This window comes from Emydura macquarii, unplaced genomic scaffold (genome assembly GCF_026122565.2).
Source record: "Emydura macquarii macquarii isolate MOO-44397 ecotype Brisbane River unplaced genomic scaffold, CSIRO-AGI_Emac_v2 contig_3671, whole genome shotgun sequence".
NCBI lineage: Eukaryota > Metazoa > Chordata > Testudines > Chelidae > Emydura > Emydura macquarii.
The window spans coordinates 8,259,873-8,279,432 of NW_027133808.1; the positions used below are offsets into that span (position 1 = coordinate 8,259,873).

The window sequence follows — 19,560 nt, forward strand, 5'->3', positions numbered from 1 at the left end:
TTTCCCAAGAGGAGGTAAAAATATTGACCCAAATGATTAAGCACTGCTATGACTTCCTCTTCAGAATCAATTCTGGCATTACACTACATTCTGGGTGAAAGCACCTAGAGCCAGCAATCTGTTACTGTAGCTTTTGGGTGTTTCCTATGACTAATGCAAAGGAGGACGTGAAAAACCTACTGGTGAAAACAATGGTCCCCATTGATATCAAGGGGAAGAAACGCTCTATCAGTTCCCTTTTTACATTTTTAAAAGAGACGCTCATTAAATTTAAGTGTTCCCTTCTTTCAATATAAATGGAAAAGGAAACCAGAATTGCCAAATCAATGGGGAGCCAGGGTATCCTCTTGCAGGGGGACAAATACCTGCTATTTTGCTGGTGGAAAAAGGGGCAAAGATGATGATGTTCTGTATGATGGCTCTGTCTCTCCAGCCAGCAGGTGTAAAGCTACTTAGATGGAAGAAGAAATCCATGTGGAAAACATTGCTTCTGACTGGAATTTTTGGATGTGTCTACAATTTGCAGTTGGGAGCATTCTTCCCAGTGCAGGTAGATAGACATGTGCTAGCTATGCTTGTGCTAGCATCTTAAAATTGAAGTGTAGTCGGGATAGCATGGGTGGCAGCTTGGGTTAGCCACCTGAATACAGCCAGACCCCCTGGGTATATACTCAGGCAATTTGCCTAAGCCACCACCTGTACTAACCCAGTTACACAGCTATTTTTAATAAGCTATGTCACGCAGAGCTAACACGTGTCTATCTACTTGCAGTGGGAAGCATGCTCCCAGCTGCAGTGTAGACATACCCTTTGTTTTATTTATTCCTTTGTCATCTGTATTTCCACTTCCTTGTGTCTCTTTTTTTTTTAATCACAATATTTCACAAGAGTTCACTAAGCACTTTTAAACCAATTTCTGTTGCAGAGACTCTGAGAGCCTGATATCCAGCACACGTATAGGGTCATCAACCTACTCTTCACGGTAGTACCACAGTGTTATTCATTACCTTACCATAACTTTAAAACAAAACCAAGAGAAGAATAGAAAACAGCTGAATTTTAAGCACACCAGTTGCCTGTGACATTTGTCTTCTATTTCCAAACACCATCCTTCAGCATTTTCCTTATTAAAACAAGTTAGCTTTCAGAAACGGATGTACAAAAGAACATTGTGCAGAACAAAAGGACAAAGCTATGAATACAGTATCACACTGGAAAATGTAAGCCCTCCTATAATCAAGGAAGATGTTTGTTTGTGTTTCTTTAAGAAAGCACTCTGTATTTCAGAGGTAGTACATTTCCCTTTTCTATGGTTTCAAAGGGTATTACCAAACTTGAATTGTTTTGAAACTGAGACTTTTTTCTTTTTTTTTTTTTTTTTAAATTCAGCTTTCTGGTAGAACACCTTTAAATAATACATTCTGAATATTTTTTAAAATTCCTTTAAAAAAACCAATGGCATGTGTTTCTGCTCATCTGCTAAGTCTGTAGGGGGGCCAACAGAAACAAGATAATTACGCTAATGGTCACCAGTTCTTCCCTTTTTCTTTGTGAGCAAATCCACCTACTACCTCTTCAGTTTCATCTTACTGCTGCTGTTAGTGGTAAACACCCTTTTGCAAAACCTGGGGAAGAATATATACGTAAGCTTTCCCTGAGCAGTGCATGATAGTGATGCACCTGGCTATCAATAAAACAGCAAAAGGGACCAATGCACAAAGTGGTGTGATTGCTGGGGATTGAACTGGGGACCTCCAAAACTAAAAGCATGAATCTCTACAGAGCCCAGCTTTTACAGGGAGAGATGCAACAGACTCATATCCTCAATAGATTGGGCACAAAGGGGAAAGGTAACACACAGTGACCAGTGGGTTACATCAGCAGACTGATTCCAAAAAAGAAAAGAAAATATATAGCTTCCTCTAATCTCTTTCTCTTGCATTTTAGAGGTTACTGTAACAACAGTAGATGCAATATTTTCAGAAGGAAATGTCATTTTCAAGTTGGTAGTGTCCCTTTAAATCTAGAGTGTACAGAGGAGTCCAACTTTCCATGTAAATATCCAGAATGCAAATGTGAGTTATTCCTTACATTATTGGCATGTTTAGAAAATATTTACTTTTTTCCTTTTAACAAGCTTCTCTTCAGCTGACTTTGCCCACTTGTGGCTTTAGTCAGCTTTCATGAACACAACGAGCTCGTCATTTACACACACTGTATGGAGAAAACTATATTAACAAATATGAACATTTGAAAACTGCTTTAATGTGTTTTCCTTTTTTGGCAACCGAAGTTAGTTGTAAGCCTTAGCAAGTAATCCACTGCTAAAATGATTCTCTCTCAGCTGGGTTAATTACACAATACTAGATACAAGAAACAAACACTGCAACACAAAACATAGCTACATCATTATTTGCAATAAATGTTAACTCTAAATAAGTGCAACCTGTCCATAAACACTTGCAATAAACTACTTAAAAATAAAATTTGATGAAAAAAATTAAACATGAAAAAAAAATTCTCCATGAGAATTTTTTTTAAAAAAATATCAGCACTCATTTAGAGTTTGGGATTTGTGAAAGAAAGCTTTAAAAGGAGCAAACCTGATTGGCTGCGGCTGTTGCGGCGAAGGGGACACTTGTTGCAGGAGTTGCTGCTGCAGAGACAGTGGCGGACGTAGCGCTGTGCATCATGGGTACTTTCAGGAGGGGAACCATGGAAGCAATGAACAGGAGGGTGTAGCATTATGGTAATAGAAGTGGTATTTTGGCATGGTGAATATCAGAGCAGCAAGCCATCATGGGTTAAACCAGCAGATGGCATGCAATCACAATGCAAAGCAAGAAAGCGTGGCAGAGAAATAAAAAAAGGGAAAATAGCTTATTACAAGTACAATTAAAGGAAGTTTGTCAACATAATCAGTGATTCCCAGAAAAAGCAAATTAACTTATTATTGCCGGTATTATATTTAAGAATTTGACAAATTATTTTAAATAGGGCCTCTACCAAAACAGCCTATCACTTTAAGTGAGAATTGTTCAGTCAGCTGAAAGACTATTTTTAAGAAACTAAAATATATTAATCATCATCCCTTAATAAGCCTTTAAGAAACAAAATCTTTCATTTTTAGTATTGGGAAGGAAAGAGACGGTTTATTATTTTTATATATATCTTAGCATAATTTATTTTCATTTACCAGTATTATTGGTTAAAAGTATATTTGCAGCCTTGCTTGAAACATACATACAATTTTTATATTTTTGTTTCTGGATTTATGTTTTATTAGCCCTGCACAACTGTTGGATTTTATTTGAGTTAAATTACCATCTGCTTTGAGGCAAAAATCAACAGTGTTATAATCATTTTCCTGATTTAAATACTAATTTGTTTGATCTAAATGAGCAAAGCAGATTGTGAAAATTTATTTTTTGTTCAGTTTTAATTCAAGGATGAATTTATCAATATGTGCAAAATTCACTTATGTGATTAGCTGAAACTCAAATCAGTAGTCCCATTGATTTTAATGGGACTACTCACTTGAATAAGAATTACTCACATGAATAAGGGTCTATAGGATCAGACCTTAATTTTGAAACCATAAAAGATGTGCATTTAAATGCGGCAAATTTTAAAGTGGATTTGATTTAATTAACAAGGAATGCAATTTAAACCTTCGGTTTCAAAATACTTTCAGTTACAAGTATTAAAATAAATGCTTCTGGGAAACTCTGATAAAACTTTCTAACACACAGCAAAAAGGAGGAATAGGCACACCACTATGAAACTTTAAAACACTGATGAAATTAGCCTGCTTTGCCAATATTTTATTATTGTAATAATACTAGAAAATATAAAATATATTGAGATAGATACAATTTTGAAAACTGAAAAGCAGATCGGAATCCATGATTTTATGCCTTTTCAGTCTGGTTGTTACAGCAGGTGATGTCATATCTAAACTGCAGTTGTAATCTACAAACAAATCTAAGATCCTACAAAGTCAATCAAAAAGCCAAATGAACCTTTAAATCTAGTAACCAAGTCATGTTTAACATCTTTCAAACAACTGAAGGTACAGTATACAATATAAATGAGATCAAATAAAGAAATTTGGAACCTACCAATACTGGTAGCGGGTGTCATGCACAAAACTGACCCTGCATGTCATGCAATGATAGTGGAAAAAGTGAATAAAGGGAAGAAACAGGTTAGCTGTTTAGAGTTAACATTCAAAATGAGATTCAAGCATAACCAAGGATAAGTAAAAGTTAGTTGAACACAATCTTAAGGTCATTCATAGCTTTTGTGTTACAAGAGTGACTTTAAATAATTTTATATGAAAATACTATTACATTATATCATGTACATATTTTGTACATCTGTGTGTATATTTAAGATAGATCAGATTTCCTAAACATCCTTCATTTATTATTGTTTGCAGGAATAAGAATTTTTTAAAAAAATTCTTGATTGAATATTGGATTATCTAATGGCTGCTTAAAGCCATTCAACAATTCAGAGGAACACATTTAATTAAATAGAAATTCTCTTGTTATTCAGTGGAGATTTTGTTAAATCTATGTTTAAATATTAATGTACACATTTTTAATAACAAATTACTAATGTTATTTTTATCAATAAAAATGCTAAAATGGCAGCACTGGAAACCGAACCAATGCAGCATGGCCAGTGACTGTGCAACATTCCCTGTGGTGTCCTGCAAATGTGCCTCAAAAGTACTTGGGGGCCCTCTGTACAGCTGAGTTCAGTCTTTGTGCTCATTCAACCTTTATCCTTTCTGCTAAAGCGAATGAAAAAGGATAGGGCTTTTTAGGATGGTGAGTACAATGTGTAGTGGAGAGAAGGTGAAGGGTAGAGAGGAAGAGGAAAAAAGTGCCAGGTACACAACACATTATGAAGCTACTGCATATTCAACACATAAAGTAGAGTAAGTTTGCAGAACTCCTGTTTGGTGATGTTAACAACGTTTTCTGTATTTATTTATTTGACAGCAAACAGGAAAAGTAACTATGAATGACCTTATCAAGAAGAATAATCCCCAGAAGAACACACACTTTTCCTCTTTCAGTGGTCACAAAAGTTCTAATAAACAGCATTTGAAGTAAAATAATGCCCTTTTGCTTTTCAGATCATGAATATCCAGCCATTTACCAAATGATAAAAAGTGAGGATGAAGTAGTCAGACTGACTGAGTGTGTGATTCGTATTAAAAGAGAACCACAGTGTAACCAGCCCTACCAAGCCCCAAACTTTTAATTAGAGAGTCATTGGTTAGAAAAGGCAGAGAAGTTATATAAAACAACTGATCAGGTTTCTATATATTTCATAAACAAAACCTGGCTGTAGCTGTAACATTTCTACCAACCACGTAGGACATATTTAAAATTGATACTAGTTCAGGAAATATTGGTTTACCATTTTAATTTCATGCACCATTCTTCATATGATGTGCTACATATATATCTATATATCTGCACTGTCTTCTATGACAGGTCCATTCTACTGGCTAATGCAAAAGGTGAGCGCCATAGCTCTTGTCCTCATGTCCCATCCTTCTTTACAGATACTTGTGGAGTTCTCATGCTCACTGTGAGCAAGGTCTCCCATTCTGCCCTGCCTCATGTGCCGGTTCTCCTGGGGGAGAGGCTCTTTGTACCTTTTCCCTTTTTTGTGCACCTGTGCTGGGACTGGATGACAATCTGGCCCCTGAAGTGTTTGGCAAAAAGGCCCACATCCTTTTACATCATGACTTTATAATAAACAAACTGTCACTTAACGCTGAGCTAATTTGTACTGGTGGCTACAATCAACTCAGTATTAACAAAAAACATGAATTGAAGAGAAACAGCACATGGAACAAAGTACTCGAGGAAAGATAAGCATTCTAAGTTTGGAAAATATCTGAGTGCTATCTTACTGAAGTATTTTCAAACTAGCTTATTTTTCAGGGTTATTTTATTTGAATTAAATACAATGGTGATAAGCTCAGAAAGGCAGTGCCTAAGAGGAGGAACAATGCACATCCCACCACAAGTTTTTATAGCTGTGATGTGATGTGAAGTACATTTGCAGGGGACTCGGACATTTGTAAGTCCTGGATGTACTTCAATTCATTTCTCAATAGATAAGCTGGCAAATTCCTTCAAACCTTCCCACAGAGGTTAGCACATTTTCCTGCACATTTCCATTATACTAGCAAGTTACAAAATGGTCATGGGAACTCACTGGAGATAACACAAGATATTGGGATATTTTCAAAATTAAAGTAAGTCAATATGTAAAGCAATTGCATAAAATAAACTTTAACATTTATTTTTTTTTTTTTTTTTAAAACAAATATAGGGCCAAGTTCTGAGATCTTTACTAAATTTTAACATAATTCTTATTCAGGCAAACTTCCATTGAGTCCATGTGATTTTTGTTTTTATTTTTAAAAGCTAGATAGTAAGAAATCAGAGCATCTTGAATTCTTTCACTTGTTTAATTCATACGGTTACTATATGGTTAAACGAATATGTTCAAAAATAGAAAATATATTTACTACAGAAAAGTGTTTTAAACCATCCTAAAAATTCATGGTGTATATACATACTAATACTGAAACTGCACTCTTTAATGCACTATACAGGGTATTTACTTTTAGATGCTTCTCTTTATTAATAATATAGAGATTTTATTGCAACTGTTCACTTCATTCATAAATCAGACATTTAAGCAGAATATTCTCCCGTCTTTCAGAGTGTTAAAAGAAAATCTCCACACCACATGTATAAGCTCAGGATGTTAGGCCTGACAGGGTTGTGGATTTTTCCAAATGACATAGTTTCTAGTTTTCTAGAGTTCTGAACAACAATGGAATATTAAGGTTACTAAAATTCCACAGTAGTTAAATCACTTTATATTAATAATTAAAACACTAGCCATTAACTGCAAAATCTAGGGAGAGTTTTGGATCATAAAATATTCTATTATGTAGACAATGAAACAAATTTCCTAATAAATATGTTCTGTGTGGATGTGGGCAGTGTTTTATCCTAATAGTGCATCTGTGCAGGAATTAACTATAATTTGGCTGCTAGCGCTGCAGTTCTAGAGGGCAACGGTTACAGTGTAGCAGGAGTGTGTCCATGACTGCAAAACAGTAGTGGTAGATGTATAAGATACACCCCAACAACAGGGATAGCTATTACCAATACTTTCGCACTTCCCCTAGCATCTCTGAACCATTATGCCGTCTCCATCAAATTAATGATATTCCTCCTCCCCACCACCCAAACACAGCTCTGGTTGATGGACCAAACATACAACCCATTTAATACATATATAATATACTCTGACATATACAGAATAAGGACAATAACAGAAAATGAGATAAATACTAAAAGCTATTTAATGACATGGTAAAATTACTTCCTGAATCCTAATATCCTGCAGAAGGAATTAAAATAGTGTATTAAAATATTTGTGCATACTTCTCATGAATGTGTAGGGAATGGATTACACATTTAAAAGTATACTCAATGTGATAGGCACTGTCTTATGGGAAAATGCTTAAATATGATTCTGTTTAGTGCAAATACAACATACCTGTTGGGATAAATGCCGCATGTTGTTGCAACTGTGCATTGGCAAGAGCCTGTTGATAGTGCAAGACACTGGGATTAAAAATGGCACTGGCACCATTGCTTTTTTCAAGTGCTTGTCTCTTTGGTAAAGGGTGAAGAACACCAGGAGGAAAGGCCTGTAAAAAAAGAGAATTTAATTAAATTTACAGATTTTTCAAAATATATACATATTTTCTGATATATATAAATAGAACATTGTAATATACTTTTTAAAAAAAGCAGTTAAAGATGCCTTGCCATGCACCTCAACTCAAACTATAGCAATGTAAAATGAGTGAAATTTTGTTGTTGATCGCAAAAGCATGGAACTATTAACATAAAACTGTAGCACCACAACTACTGAAAAGGAAGGCCTTTAAAGCAACAAAAGTGGCATTTTCCTTTAAATTTGGGCTTAAAATATTCTAGGAAGAAAAAAACCACTTGTGTTTCATTGCCAAGGATTCTTTCTTAGCTAAATATTTTTCTTATTATTAAATACAGTAAGGAATGATAGTATTTTCAATTACAAAAGCAGTTATATCTAATTTTAACTTCTATGAAAAGGTATTTTAAAATGAAATCATGTTAGAAAAAAACTAAATTGTCTGCATTTATTGCATATGAGAATGAGATGGATAAATATAATACTGATTTTTTTGTAAATTAATAATATATGATAGTTTTCAGTTGATGTTAAAAAAAGCAATAAAAATTTCATTAGTTGCTTCTCTGAAAAGCTACATGCAAAGCAAAAGGTGAAAGGTCAAAGTACCAGATCTACAGTTGCTTCGAGAGGTCGCTTCATTGCTTTGGCAGTCGACTGAGTCTTTTAATAACAGGCAGCGAGCACATGATGGCAGTGGGCCAATGGGATTCAAGCGAATTAACATACAGGTAAACAGCAAGCAGAGGTGCATCATGGGAACGGCATTGCATTGTGGATAGGTGAGAAGGAAAAAAATATTCTGAATGCAGTAAACAACATACAAAACACTAGGCATGCACAACAACAAAAATGTTTTCTAAAGAAATGAATATTACACCTTGAATTAGTACTGAAGCAAAAATGCATCTACTATACCTTAGTTAAAAGCATATAAGAGAGTAAAATATAGATGTTTGAAATTTAGGAAAGTTAATTAAAACAGCAGCTTGCAGACACCATTAAGAATATTATAACATTTCATAGAAACGTGTAGGTTTTCAGGATTTTCTTACAAAAATTTCTGATAAGTTAGTTATGTTAAGTTAAAAAGCATAAAATAAATTTTCAACACTAACATTTAAAATATAAAAAACACTAATGAGAGTTTTACTTCTTTAATACAACTGCTCACGTGTATGTTTACAGAATCAGGGCCTTAGTTACTAAAATGTACATTTCAATAGACTTTGGGGTCAAAATATAAAGTTTTCCTATTTCCAATATATAACAAATTAATGTTATGTCTAATCACTAACTTATCAATTTAATATTTTTTACTATAGCAGGGACAGTAACTTGGATTATCCCTTTTAACTTACCACATTACACTGAGGAAAAGCCCTACATTTTTAAACAAATATTTTCTCATATGTTACTCAGAAAAATCTGTACTGACTTTAGGAATAGGTGATAGAAAATAATACTATTTGTCAATAAGAGCATGTAATTTATGGTTAGAACAGAAATCATGGTACTAATATAGCATCATTTAAAATATTTAAATGTAAAACAATTTAAGTAATATTAGCATAGTGAGTAATATTTTTTTGCTAATTTTGCATAGATAAAACATGAGGGCTAATTTGACTACATTCCAGCAGAAAATTTAGTTGATCTTTTTCATCTATAACTCTTTTTTAATAGGAATTTAAACAGTGTTTAATGAAAACATATGGAAAGGAGGGTTTCCTCACTAAACAGAAATCCCCTTTTTTCGCACTTGGCATAATAGGTAGTCCTTAAAGTCCAGAGGAGAGATTAATGTTCAGTTTGTCTCTATCCTTAGCTTCAGATGTAGAAAAGTAGAACAATAATTAAAAACGGAGGTACTGAGGAACTGAGAGAACACCATGTCTAAGACAACTTCGGATCACAGAACAGACCAATAACAACATGAACATTTTGCAGGCCTTACTTCACTAATCTTTAAAATATCTTTCACAATCCCCCTTTCTGTCTCTCCAATTATCACCTTATATATTTCCTCCCCTTTGCATCCAAAGTCCTGAAGCACGTCCTCTATTCCTGATGCTTCGACGTCTTCTCCTCTAGTCTATAATAAATCCTCTATTTTCAAATTTCGGTACCCCAGTTAGGTACTCACATACTGATCAAATCCCCCCTTAACTGTCTCTTTGTTAAGTCAAATAGATTGACCTCTTTCATAGTAAGGCTGATTTTTTAATCCTTTAATTGTTCTCGTGGCTCTCTGAACCATCTCCAATTTATCAACCTTTTTTTTTAATTGTGGGCATCAAAACTGGACACAATATTCTAACAGCAGTCGCACGAGTGCCAAATATAAAGATAACAGAATCAAGGATTGCATTAGCTCTTTTTGGCCACTGTGTCACACTGGAAGCTCACACTGAGCTTATTCATGACTTTGCATCAGTCTTGCATACATCTCAACCTGTTTGCTCCATTGCAAACTCCTTTCTTTGAATCCCTTTCCTGGCTTTCTTCTCACCTTCCAGATCAAGTCAAGCTCCTAGTGCTAAATTTCAAGGCTCTATAGTAATAATGTCTCTACCAATAAGGGGGCTCTTGTTTCCTCCTTGTCTCTCCCTCCTCCCAAGCCGTCTGCTCAACTGTCCACTTCTTCCTCATATCTTCAAAACTTTCTTCCCTTTCAACTCCTATGCTTGAAATCTTGTTCTCCAAGGAACCTCCCTCTCTCCATTCAAACCCCTCTATAAAACAAATTTCTTCCATCAGGCCTTTCCATGATAACAATCGTTGGAAAGGAAAAGGAGAGAGGAGGGAGCAAGAAAACTAAACTAAAATTAACTGCATAAAGGCTCGATATTTTATCTATCACATATACTTTGTATATGTGTGCTATTATGAGGTGTGTTTCAGGTACGGTGAATATTTAATTTAATTTAGATTTTATGTTCCTCAATGTCTTCTTTCACGTTTCCTACCACATTGCGCATACTTTTAGTGCTCCATTAATAATGTAATGATTATATTAATGGATCAGACTGCCTTCAAATTCACTTCATATAGCTCAATAATACCAGAACACTGGTTTTCAGTTAGAAATGGTCCAGGTTCTGGCTATTTCACAGACTGCCCATCACTTGCTTTTACCTCAAAAGCTGAGATCAGCTAAGGCATTTGAGGAAAAGTTACTACAAGAAGGGTATTCCCGGCAGGATTTTGAACTCTGGAATTCACTGACTCTCTTGGCTGGGATTCTTTCCTGGAGGCACAGAGCAGAAGATGCAGCCTGAGGGAATTGGGGACAAAGGTGGCTTTAACTCACCTTAACTATTTTATGGTTGCCCTAGAACTACCTTTATGTTGCTCCACAGCCCACACAAGCCAAGAATCTTTGCAGCAGTGTGTGCTCCTGAGAGTCCTTTCCTGTCCCAGGGTTCATGAGGAGGCCTACACAGGGCTAGAGTTAACTATCCCTACACAGTGCCTGCGCCACGGGAACTCTCCTGGAGCTGGCTGTGGGACTTAAGCAGCTTTTGTATGCTACTTTTGCAGCAGCATAAAGTTACCATAGTGGGAGCCAGAATCCCCCCCCCCCCCTAATTTTCAGGCGTGCAGTTTGCCCAAGACTTCCTTGTTTACTAACACCTCTATCTGAAAGATGGGTTTTTTTGTTTTTTTGGGGGTTCAAGAAAGGTGTTCTCACATTTGCCATAATGTTGACCACATCTTACTAGTGTCATGGATGACCTCCCTTCCTTTCATAATGACACCTCGCATCACTTTCACTATCATATAACTTCCCTCGGCAATTGCATCAATTGCTTACATGGAAAAGCAAGTGCTCCACAAACAGAGTACAGTTAGGAAACTGCTGATTTTGGAATTTTTGGACTAACTGATGGGGGAATTATCTTCTGTGTTGATTACTATGTAGCACTGGCTGTTTTAAAACGGTTGTGAATTTTGCTTAAAGGCTGTTTAGTAAGTGCTTTTATGAATTTAAAAGAGTTCCAACATTGGTGAAGATGTATGTTAACATGTTCTACAGCAAAAAAAATATGTACTGTTTGAACATTTATGAAGTGTGTAAATGAAGCCTTTCTCTTGGTATTAGTCTATAAAACCCTGCATAATCTAGGCTTTAAGTACTCAAGCTTTTTGACCCACATCCCTGTCCAACAAGTAAAGCGTGTAAGGGTAAGTCTGCTCTAAGACTATAATTTCAACTCAGGACCAGTCTGGAAGCAGGAACTATTGGTTACAGATCCTTGATGGCTCCTTCTAGAGGAGATTCACCAGAGATTTTATTTTTGTTTAGGGCAGACAGTATTTTTACTGAATTATTCTTGACCATTTTGGGGGGTCTCTCTCATATATATTGTATCCGCTACCATTTTTCCTCATACTCTCCCATATTATTTGTCCCAATGGAGAATTGATCCCATTTATTTATTTTTCTCCATGGTTCCCTTTGTTCCAGATTTGTATTAAACAAGAATGAATGGGATGAAAAAAAGCCTCTTTTTTCTACATTGTAACTTTTAAGAGTTTAAATATTCAATTAAGGGCCATCTACGTAATATTCCATAGGAAAAATATACCATCATGTGGCTTTCAGCCTTCTTCTCCTGTGGTGGTAGAATGCAAATAATTCAATCTTGCATTTCAAAATATTGGTTTGACTTGAATGTGGCTTTCAATAAAAGGAAGCATATCTTAGAACTAGTTTGGCTCAGAAAAAAGTACTTTGCTTATGTCTTTATATTTTCTAGAAGAGTGATGAATGGGAGATAGAGATGTGGATGCAAATCTTCTCTTTGCCTGATTCAGAGGAGGGAACTGAAGTTTTGGAATCAAACCTAATATTTTTTCTGATTTTTCTGTTTGCTGACCATTTTGTGTTCCCCTACCCAACCCCCAAAATCAGTCATTTGCCCTGCTCTAACTATTACAGCAAAAACTTAGCTAAAATTCCCGTATTATAAACAGAGACTAGAAATACTATAGGAGAAAATACTGAATTAGAGGAAATTCTCCTCTGTTCTTTTTCTTCTGTTTGGAGATTTAAATTCTTATCACAGTTGCCACATTTGAAAGAAACTCACTCTTTGTCCCTTAAATATGTGGTCTCTATTTATTTGCTAAATAAAATAGCCTGTGATAGTTATATACTGTATTGTATTGTGTTTCTGGTAGGCTTCTTACTCTGAGAGTAACTGTATTGTCTACATCTCTTGTATGCACTACCCACAAGTCACATCTGTATAATTATTCTTTCAGTGCCAGGAGTTAGGACAATGCTGCTTTGATCTATGGGCTGACTGTACTGCTGTCCCAAGAATAAAACCCTGCATGCTTTATTTGTTCAACTTTATCAATACTGGTGTAGAACTGTTGCTAGTAACAGTACCAGCCATTCTGCAAGAGGACATTGAGGGAAAGACATCTCTAAGTACATTTCAGTTAAAGTACAAAACTTCTGGAAATGAACCAGATTCTTTAACCAATTTCCTTTGACCTTACTAGATACATTTTTATTGATTTTATTTATAGGCATTATTATGGCATTCACAGATATACAAACTGAATGTCTGAAAAAAATTAATGAATTAAGCTTCACAATTAAGCTCCTTAATTCCCGTTTGACTAATGGGGAAAGTGAGAAACACGGCAATTAAAAATGCCCTGCCCAGGATACTCCAGTAAGTCAGTGGGAGAGCTGGTCAGTGGGAGAGCCCAGATCTCCCAACATAACCACCTCTTCCTTTATTCCTTGTTTCCTAATTTTTCAGATAATATTTCTACCATCAAAGAGCTAATATCACATGTGTGTACATACTTCCCATTGACCACTAAGTTTGACCAGTTTTGTTTTTCATCAAGAAATATTAGGAGGCAAATTTAGCATATCATCATGGAGCAGACAGCAAAGACTGTACAAAGCGTGCAACTGCTTCAGTCTATTCAAATGAGGTGCCTAATATGCTGAAATAACTGAGGGAGAGAGAGAGAAATTTTTCCTTAAGAAAGTAATAATTTTTAGGATACCTATCTTTTTATGAAGAATGTGTGAAAATAAATTTTTTAAACAACACTACTAATTGGAGAAAAACAACAATTAAAAAGTTTAAGAAAAATGCAACCATATATTCTTGCACTTACCATTACTGTAGCAGCTGCAGCAGCTGCTTGAGCTGCCACGGCAGCCTGGTTGGCTTGATGTTGAGCAGCTTTGATTTTGGCCTGCAAATGTGCAGGAGGGTGAAAATATTTGCATTTCTCCCTCATGCAACGACCCTTTATGTAATCCATACAAACGGTTACAGTGTTGTCATTTGTGTCAATCATTGTGCTATCTGCAGGATGTGCAAAGCGGCAGTCAGTCTCTCCCCGCGCGCAGTTTCCCCGCTGGAACTCCCTGCATACCTATGTGCAAAATAATACTAATTACAGCTGATGGATTCACAACAATATTAAGTGGGAAAAACAAAAACAAAAAACCACACATGCAGCTAATTTTTTATTGTGTTTTAGACTTGTCACACAGTGCTTGCAACAGTACCGGAAAATCTTGAAAAAGACACCTTATCATTGTTCTCCTTACACATTTGTTAAATACATTTGCCTGCTTTTAATTAAGTTACTATTAATATAGTTATGCTGTTTGATAATAAGCTGAACTTACGTAGAACTGTGTCATTCCAAAAAATCTATTCTTGTTCACCACATAAAACCCCATACGAATAGTGCTCAATGTTTGTCAATTAACTGCTCCTGCAGACTTAGTTGGGAAGCACAAAATATTTGGCCTGATTCTGATCTCACTTACATCAGTGCAATTCCACTGATATCAGAGGAATGCCCTTAATCGATATCAGTGAGAGATCAGAATCAGATCCATTTTGTTTATGTAGGGTCTACAAACAAAGATAATAACTGCTATTCTTTTTTAAATTCCTTGGGAATGAAGCAATAGATTTTATTTTTTAAACCTCAACACTGAAGACCAATTTTTCAGAGAAGGACTTCTATTTTTGCAGGTGCCATTTGGCATCCACAATTATTTGAACCAGAAATTTTCATCATAGACTTTCAAGGCCCCAATGCACCAGTTGACTGAATAAGGACACACCTGTATGCGTATGCAGTGTCTGTCTGACTTCAGTGTGGTTCTGTGTGTACATAAGGGTGTGCCCATGTGCAGTCAACTAAAAAGATTTAGATTTTAGTGGTCAGCACTGCAGGTTTATAAAACTGTACTGGTATTGACTTGAATTCTCAAAAATCAGGGCCTAGTTTATGTTGAGGTAAAAATGTGGTCCTCAGAGTCTATAGATATTTTCTTATTAGATTAAAATTTTAAAGTACTCTAGGTTATAATTTTGGGCATAAATCTTACTTTTTCTATGAAGAAATTAATGACAAAGCTGCATTTTAAAAACTCAAAACGTTTTGTTACCGTCTATGTTGATTAGGCATATTAAATTTGAACAATAACTCTATAATACATTATTGAATTTTTATCCAAAATATATTCAATTAAAAAAACAACAACACTAAAACAATGGTACCATTTCCACTGACTGCAAGTGTAAATTCTACAAGAGTACTTATGAGATCTACATTTGTACTAACTAAAGCTTAGGCTATTTTAGACAGCGCTTCTAAAAACAACAAAGCTTTCCAAAGCCCTTACATATAAACTAGCAGAAAATTACATTTCTAGTCACAATAGTGTCTGTAGTACCTCCAGTTTATCAGTCCTCAAGAGTTTCTGGGTAGCAGTTGAACCAGGGACTGTAACAGGTGGACTTCCAGGAACAATGACAGGCGGCGTGGGTAGGATTTCAGTAGGAACTAACCCAACTCCAGGGGTTACAGGTGTTAAGTAAGGAGCAAAGCTAATAGCTGTGTTCGTTCCTATTGTTGGACCTACTGAAAATGTGGGCTGCAAAATGAAAATACAGTGAGATGAAAAATAAATAGGTGAGCTTACAATGAAGCAAATTTTTTTAGAAAAGTTTGCAATTCTTATTTGATGTTTTTTATACATTTTCACTGGTTTTGATTTGCTTTCTTAATCAGAATTTAAAAGATTAGACAAAATTTACACTGCATATTTTTTTTCTCTTCAACATGATATATATTCCAGTGAAGGACAGGAACAGCAAATTGCAGCCATATTGTGAGAAAAAGGATTCCCAGTGCATCTACACAGGGTCAGCTATCATTTGAACCTGGATAACTACTGAGATTACTGTTCATATTACATTTCAGGTTTATTTATACATCTCAAATTAACTTCATCTTAATTCTACTGTTTTCTCTTTCTATCTGCTTCCCTGGTAAAACTGAATTTTATAGGTACATTGTTATTCAGTATATTGAATCTATCTTTGTAATAATAGTATACATAATATGAGCTCTTTCACATGTTACGTCTATCACTTTGTATGCCATATTTTGTATTTGTATAAAATTTTAGGTTACTGTGCCTGATACATAAAAACTGGCCTGTGGAATGTTTATGTTATATTCAACTGCCACCTGTGGCAAACGGGGTATCTATTATAATTGTAAATTGGGCCCAATATTTAGGCAGTGATCTTTTCAGTCTGAGGTGTAGGAATGATATGTGTCTGAAATTATGTTTCACAACCATTTAAAGCAATGCAATACAATGAAACTGTATCAAGAGGGTAAAGCAGTTCTGTGATGAAGAAATCCAGTTGAAATGAGGCAGGATAGCAGATAGGGTTGGGAGTCAATGCAGTGCCAGGGTCTGGATTGATGTTATGGGAGCAGTTGCAGAGATACAGTGTACCTGCACTCACTACTGGAATCTATTGGGCTCCTGAACCACCCTATGCAACACTGGCCAGGTCAGAAATGCCAGGTCTGTTATGTAGGACTAAAAGTTAAGCGCCAAAATAAGATGGCAGCTAGAAAACACCAAGATGTAGCAGAGCTCTGAAGAGACATTTAGAGCATTTCAAGAAGCAAACATCTTTCTCATCAAGGTAGTCTCGATAGGCTCTATTAGAAGAGAAAGCCATCCATCAACTCTGTATGCAACAGCCTTATGGGAAAGAATAGGACTCAAAGGGGTTTTAACAGTCCTTGGAGAAAGTTGCTAGTCAAGAATGAGTCTAGTGTAACCCCCAAAAGATGCTGAGAGTAGCAGCAGAACCAGCCAGGTTACCCAGCTCCAGGAAAAGAGAATTTGGTTATCACTCATGCAAGGAGCTAAAAATTTAAAAAAAAAAAAAAAAAAATCCTCTGCACCCATCACTTTTGCACATCAAAAAATGTGCTCACATCTTAACTAAATACCATCCATAAACTATAAATCAAAATAATGAAAAATTTATAAGAAAAAAAAAGAATTCTTGCTATAGCAGTGCTATGCTCAATTATTTCACACAATAGCTATTATAAAGGAAACATGCTATTGCAATGCAATGTTTAATAGAAAAAATAAAATCTTTACTTTAGCTATAATTTAAAGAAGAATCCTACAAGCTTCACAAAATTTTAGGGTTTTCTTTTTATAACGCTACGTCAATGATAATCTACTGCAGCCCACAAGCAGTCTGAGACAGAGAAAGAGAAGAGGTTACTCATCCTGTGCAGTAGCTGAGGTTCTTCGAGATGGGTGTCCCTGTGGGTGCTCCACTTCAGGTGACTGTGCGCCCTTGCGCCTTCCATCAGAGTTTCAGCAGCAGTGCTCATCTGGGTCATGCGTGTGCTATCCCCTTCTTGCACCATTGCTGGAGCCTATCTAGCACGTGCGGCGTGACCCGACCCCGTTCAGTTCCTTCTCTAACATAGAGTCTGAAAATTGAATTCTAAAGTAGAGGGGAGGAAGGTGGATAGTGGAGCACCCACAGGAACACCCATTTCAAAGAACCTCAGTTACTGCACAGTTCTTCCTCGAGGAGTGTCCCTGTGGGTGCTCCACTTCAGGTGACTGTCAAGCAGTGCCCCTCATTCTACGGAAGGGGCTTCGAAGTTGTGCTTTAAGTGAAGATAACACTGTAAGACCTAGCAATATGTCTCATCTTGAGCCTTGGTTGATAGTGTAATGTTTTGTGAACATGTGTGTGGAACCCCAAGCTGCTGCTATGCCTATGTCCATGATCAGTATGCTGCTTAGGAAGGCTACTGAAGTTGAAAGGGATCTGGTAAAGTGAGTTCAAGTCCCCAATTGGGGTTGCAGGTTCTTTTGATGGTATCAGAAGTGGATATACCTGGGCGGAACTCTTAGAGCATTGTGTGCACTGTTGAGTACTGAGGAGATCAGAGTGGTCATAGTAAGAAATCTGTTCCATGGTAGTGACACTTTGGTCTCCACAGAATCTAGATGGGCTCTGATAAAGTCCAGTTTCTGTGTTAGGGTTGATTTTTGCATGTGTAATTGTAAGCCCAGCTATTAAAAAAGGGTGATTGTCCTGTAAGTAATGTCGAGGGCATCTGCCCAGGTGGGGGCTTTTAGTAAACAATCATCCAGGTAAGGAAATAGTATTTACCCCCTGCCTGCGTAGGTGTGCCACTACCAATGCAAGAATTTTGGAGAACACTTGCAGTGCTGTTGAGAGACCAAAAGGTACAACTTTGTATTGCTACTGTTCTGTTCCCAGAGTAAACTTGAGGAGGCTCCTGTGATTGGGATGTATGGTTACGTGGAAATATGAGTCTTCGATGTTGAGGGCTGAAAACTAGCCTCCCAGTTCCAGTACTGGTATTATTGTTGCTAGTGTGACCATCCTGAACCGTTGGACTCTAACAAATCTGTTGAGTTTTCTGAGATTTAGAATAGGCCTCCATCCTCCGTTCTTTTTCTGGATTAAGAAGTAGTGGGAATAAAAGCCCTTCCCCTTGTGTTGAGATGGTACTTGTTCTATGGTGCCTAGATGTAATAGGTGTTTTATTTCTTGCCATAGAAGCTATTCATGAGAGGGGTCCCTGAAGAGGGACAGGGAAGGAGAGTGGGTAGGAGGATGGAGATAAATGGTATCGCATAGCTGTATGGATGGATTTTCACACTGAATGGAAAAGGGTCAAATGGTATCTGAAAAGGGTGATGGTCGGTGATGGAGTCAGCACTGATGAATGGGGGAGGTGATTTGGGCTCTTGACAAAACCCTCAAAATTGTTGTTTCACCGAGGGTTGTTGGGATGCTGATGACTGAGGTGGAGGTGGTTGACAACTTGGGAATCTCTGCCTCTGACATTATGTATCATATTGCCTCAATTGTTGTGCGTATGGGGCGCATCTTGTGCACTGGGAAGAACAGTATTTGCCCTGTTTCTTTCTGGTTGCAGATGTGTGAAGAGTTGCCCAAGAATCCTTCAGCATGTGGAGAGCCTTGTCTGTCTTTGCAGCAAACAAAGCTTCTGGCCATTGAAGGGGAGGTCCTCAACTGTGGATTGGACTTCCCTGGGGAAACCAAACAGATGGAGCCATGATGCTATATAACAATAACAGTGCCACTGTGTCGCATCTAAGGATGCCTGTAAGACCGTATGGGCTAGAAGATGACCCTTAGATATGATAGTCTTGAATTGGTCCCTTTTGCCTTCTGGGATGTAATCAATAAAGTCTGTGAATTTAGAATAATTAGTGGTTGTATATATCCATCAATGGGGTGTAATTGGCAATCCAGAACTGTAGAGCGGCTGATGAGTAGGTCTTGCGGCCAAAAAGATCTAATTGTTTCCATTCTTTGTTGTATGGTATGGATCTGAAATGATGTTGTTTACCATGCTGATTGAATG

The 19,560-nt window shown here is 36.7% G+C and overlaps 1 protein-coding gene across 12 annotated transcripts in view; it reads right to left on the reverse strand.

Annotated features, from left to right (window-relative positions):
* MBNL2 (muscleblind like splicing regulator 2) overlaps positions 1 to 19,560 on the reverse strand; it is a 143,661-nt gene that overhangs the window by 25,868 nt on the left and 98,233 nt on the right. For 5 of the 12 annotated variants that reach the window (XM_067536888.1, XM_067536891.1, XM_067536887.1 and 2 more), the window contains 5 exons: positions 15,530 to 15,730; positions 13,945 to 14,208; positions 8,401 to 8,454; positions 7,609 to 7,762; positions 3,074 to 4,157 (listed from right to left, as the gene is read on the reverse strand). In XM_067536888.1, coding sequence (XP_067392989.1) covers positions 3,985 to 4,157; positions 7,609 to 7,762; positions 8,401 to 8,454; positions 13,945 to 14,208; positions 15,530 to 15,730 — 846 coding nt within the window. In that variant the 3' untranslated portion in view covers positions 3,074 to 3,984. Of the gene's footprint in view, positions 1 to 2,603; positions 2,699 to 3,073; positions 4,158 to 7,608; positions 7,763 to 8,400; positions 8,455 to 13,944; positions 14,209 to 15,529; positions 15,731 to 19,560 lie in introns of those variants that run through there. The other 7 variants (XM_067536893.1, XM_067536897.1, XM_067536896.1 and 4 more) reach the window with 7 other exon arrangements.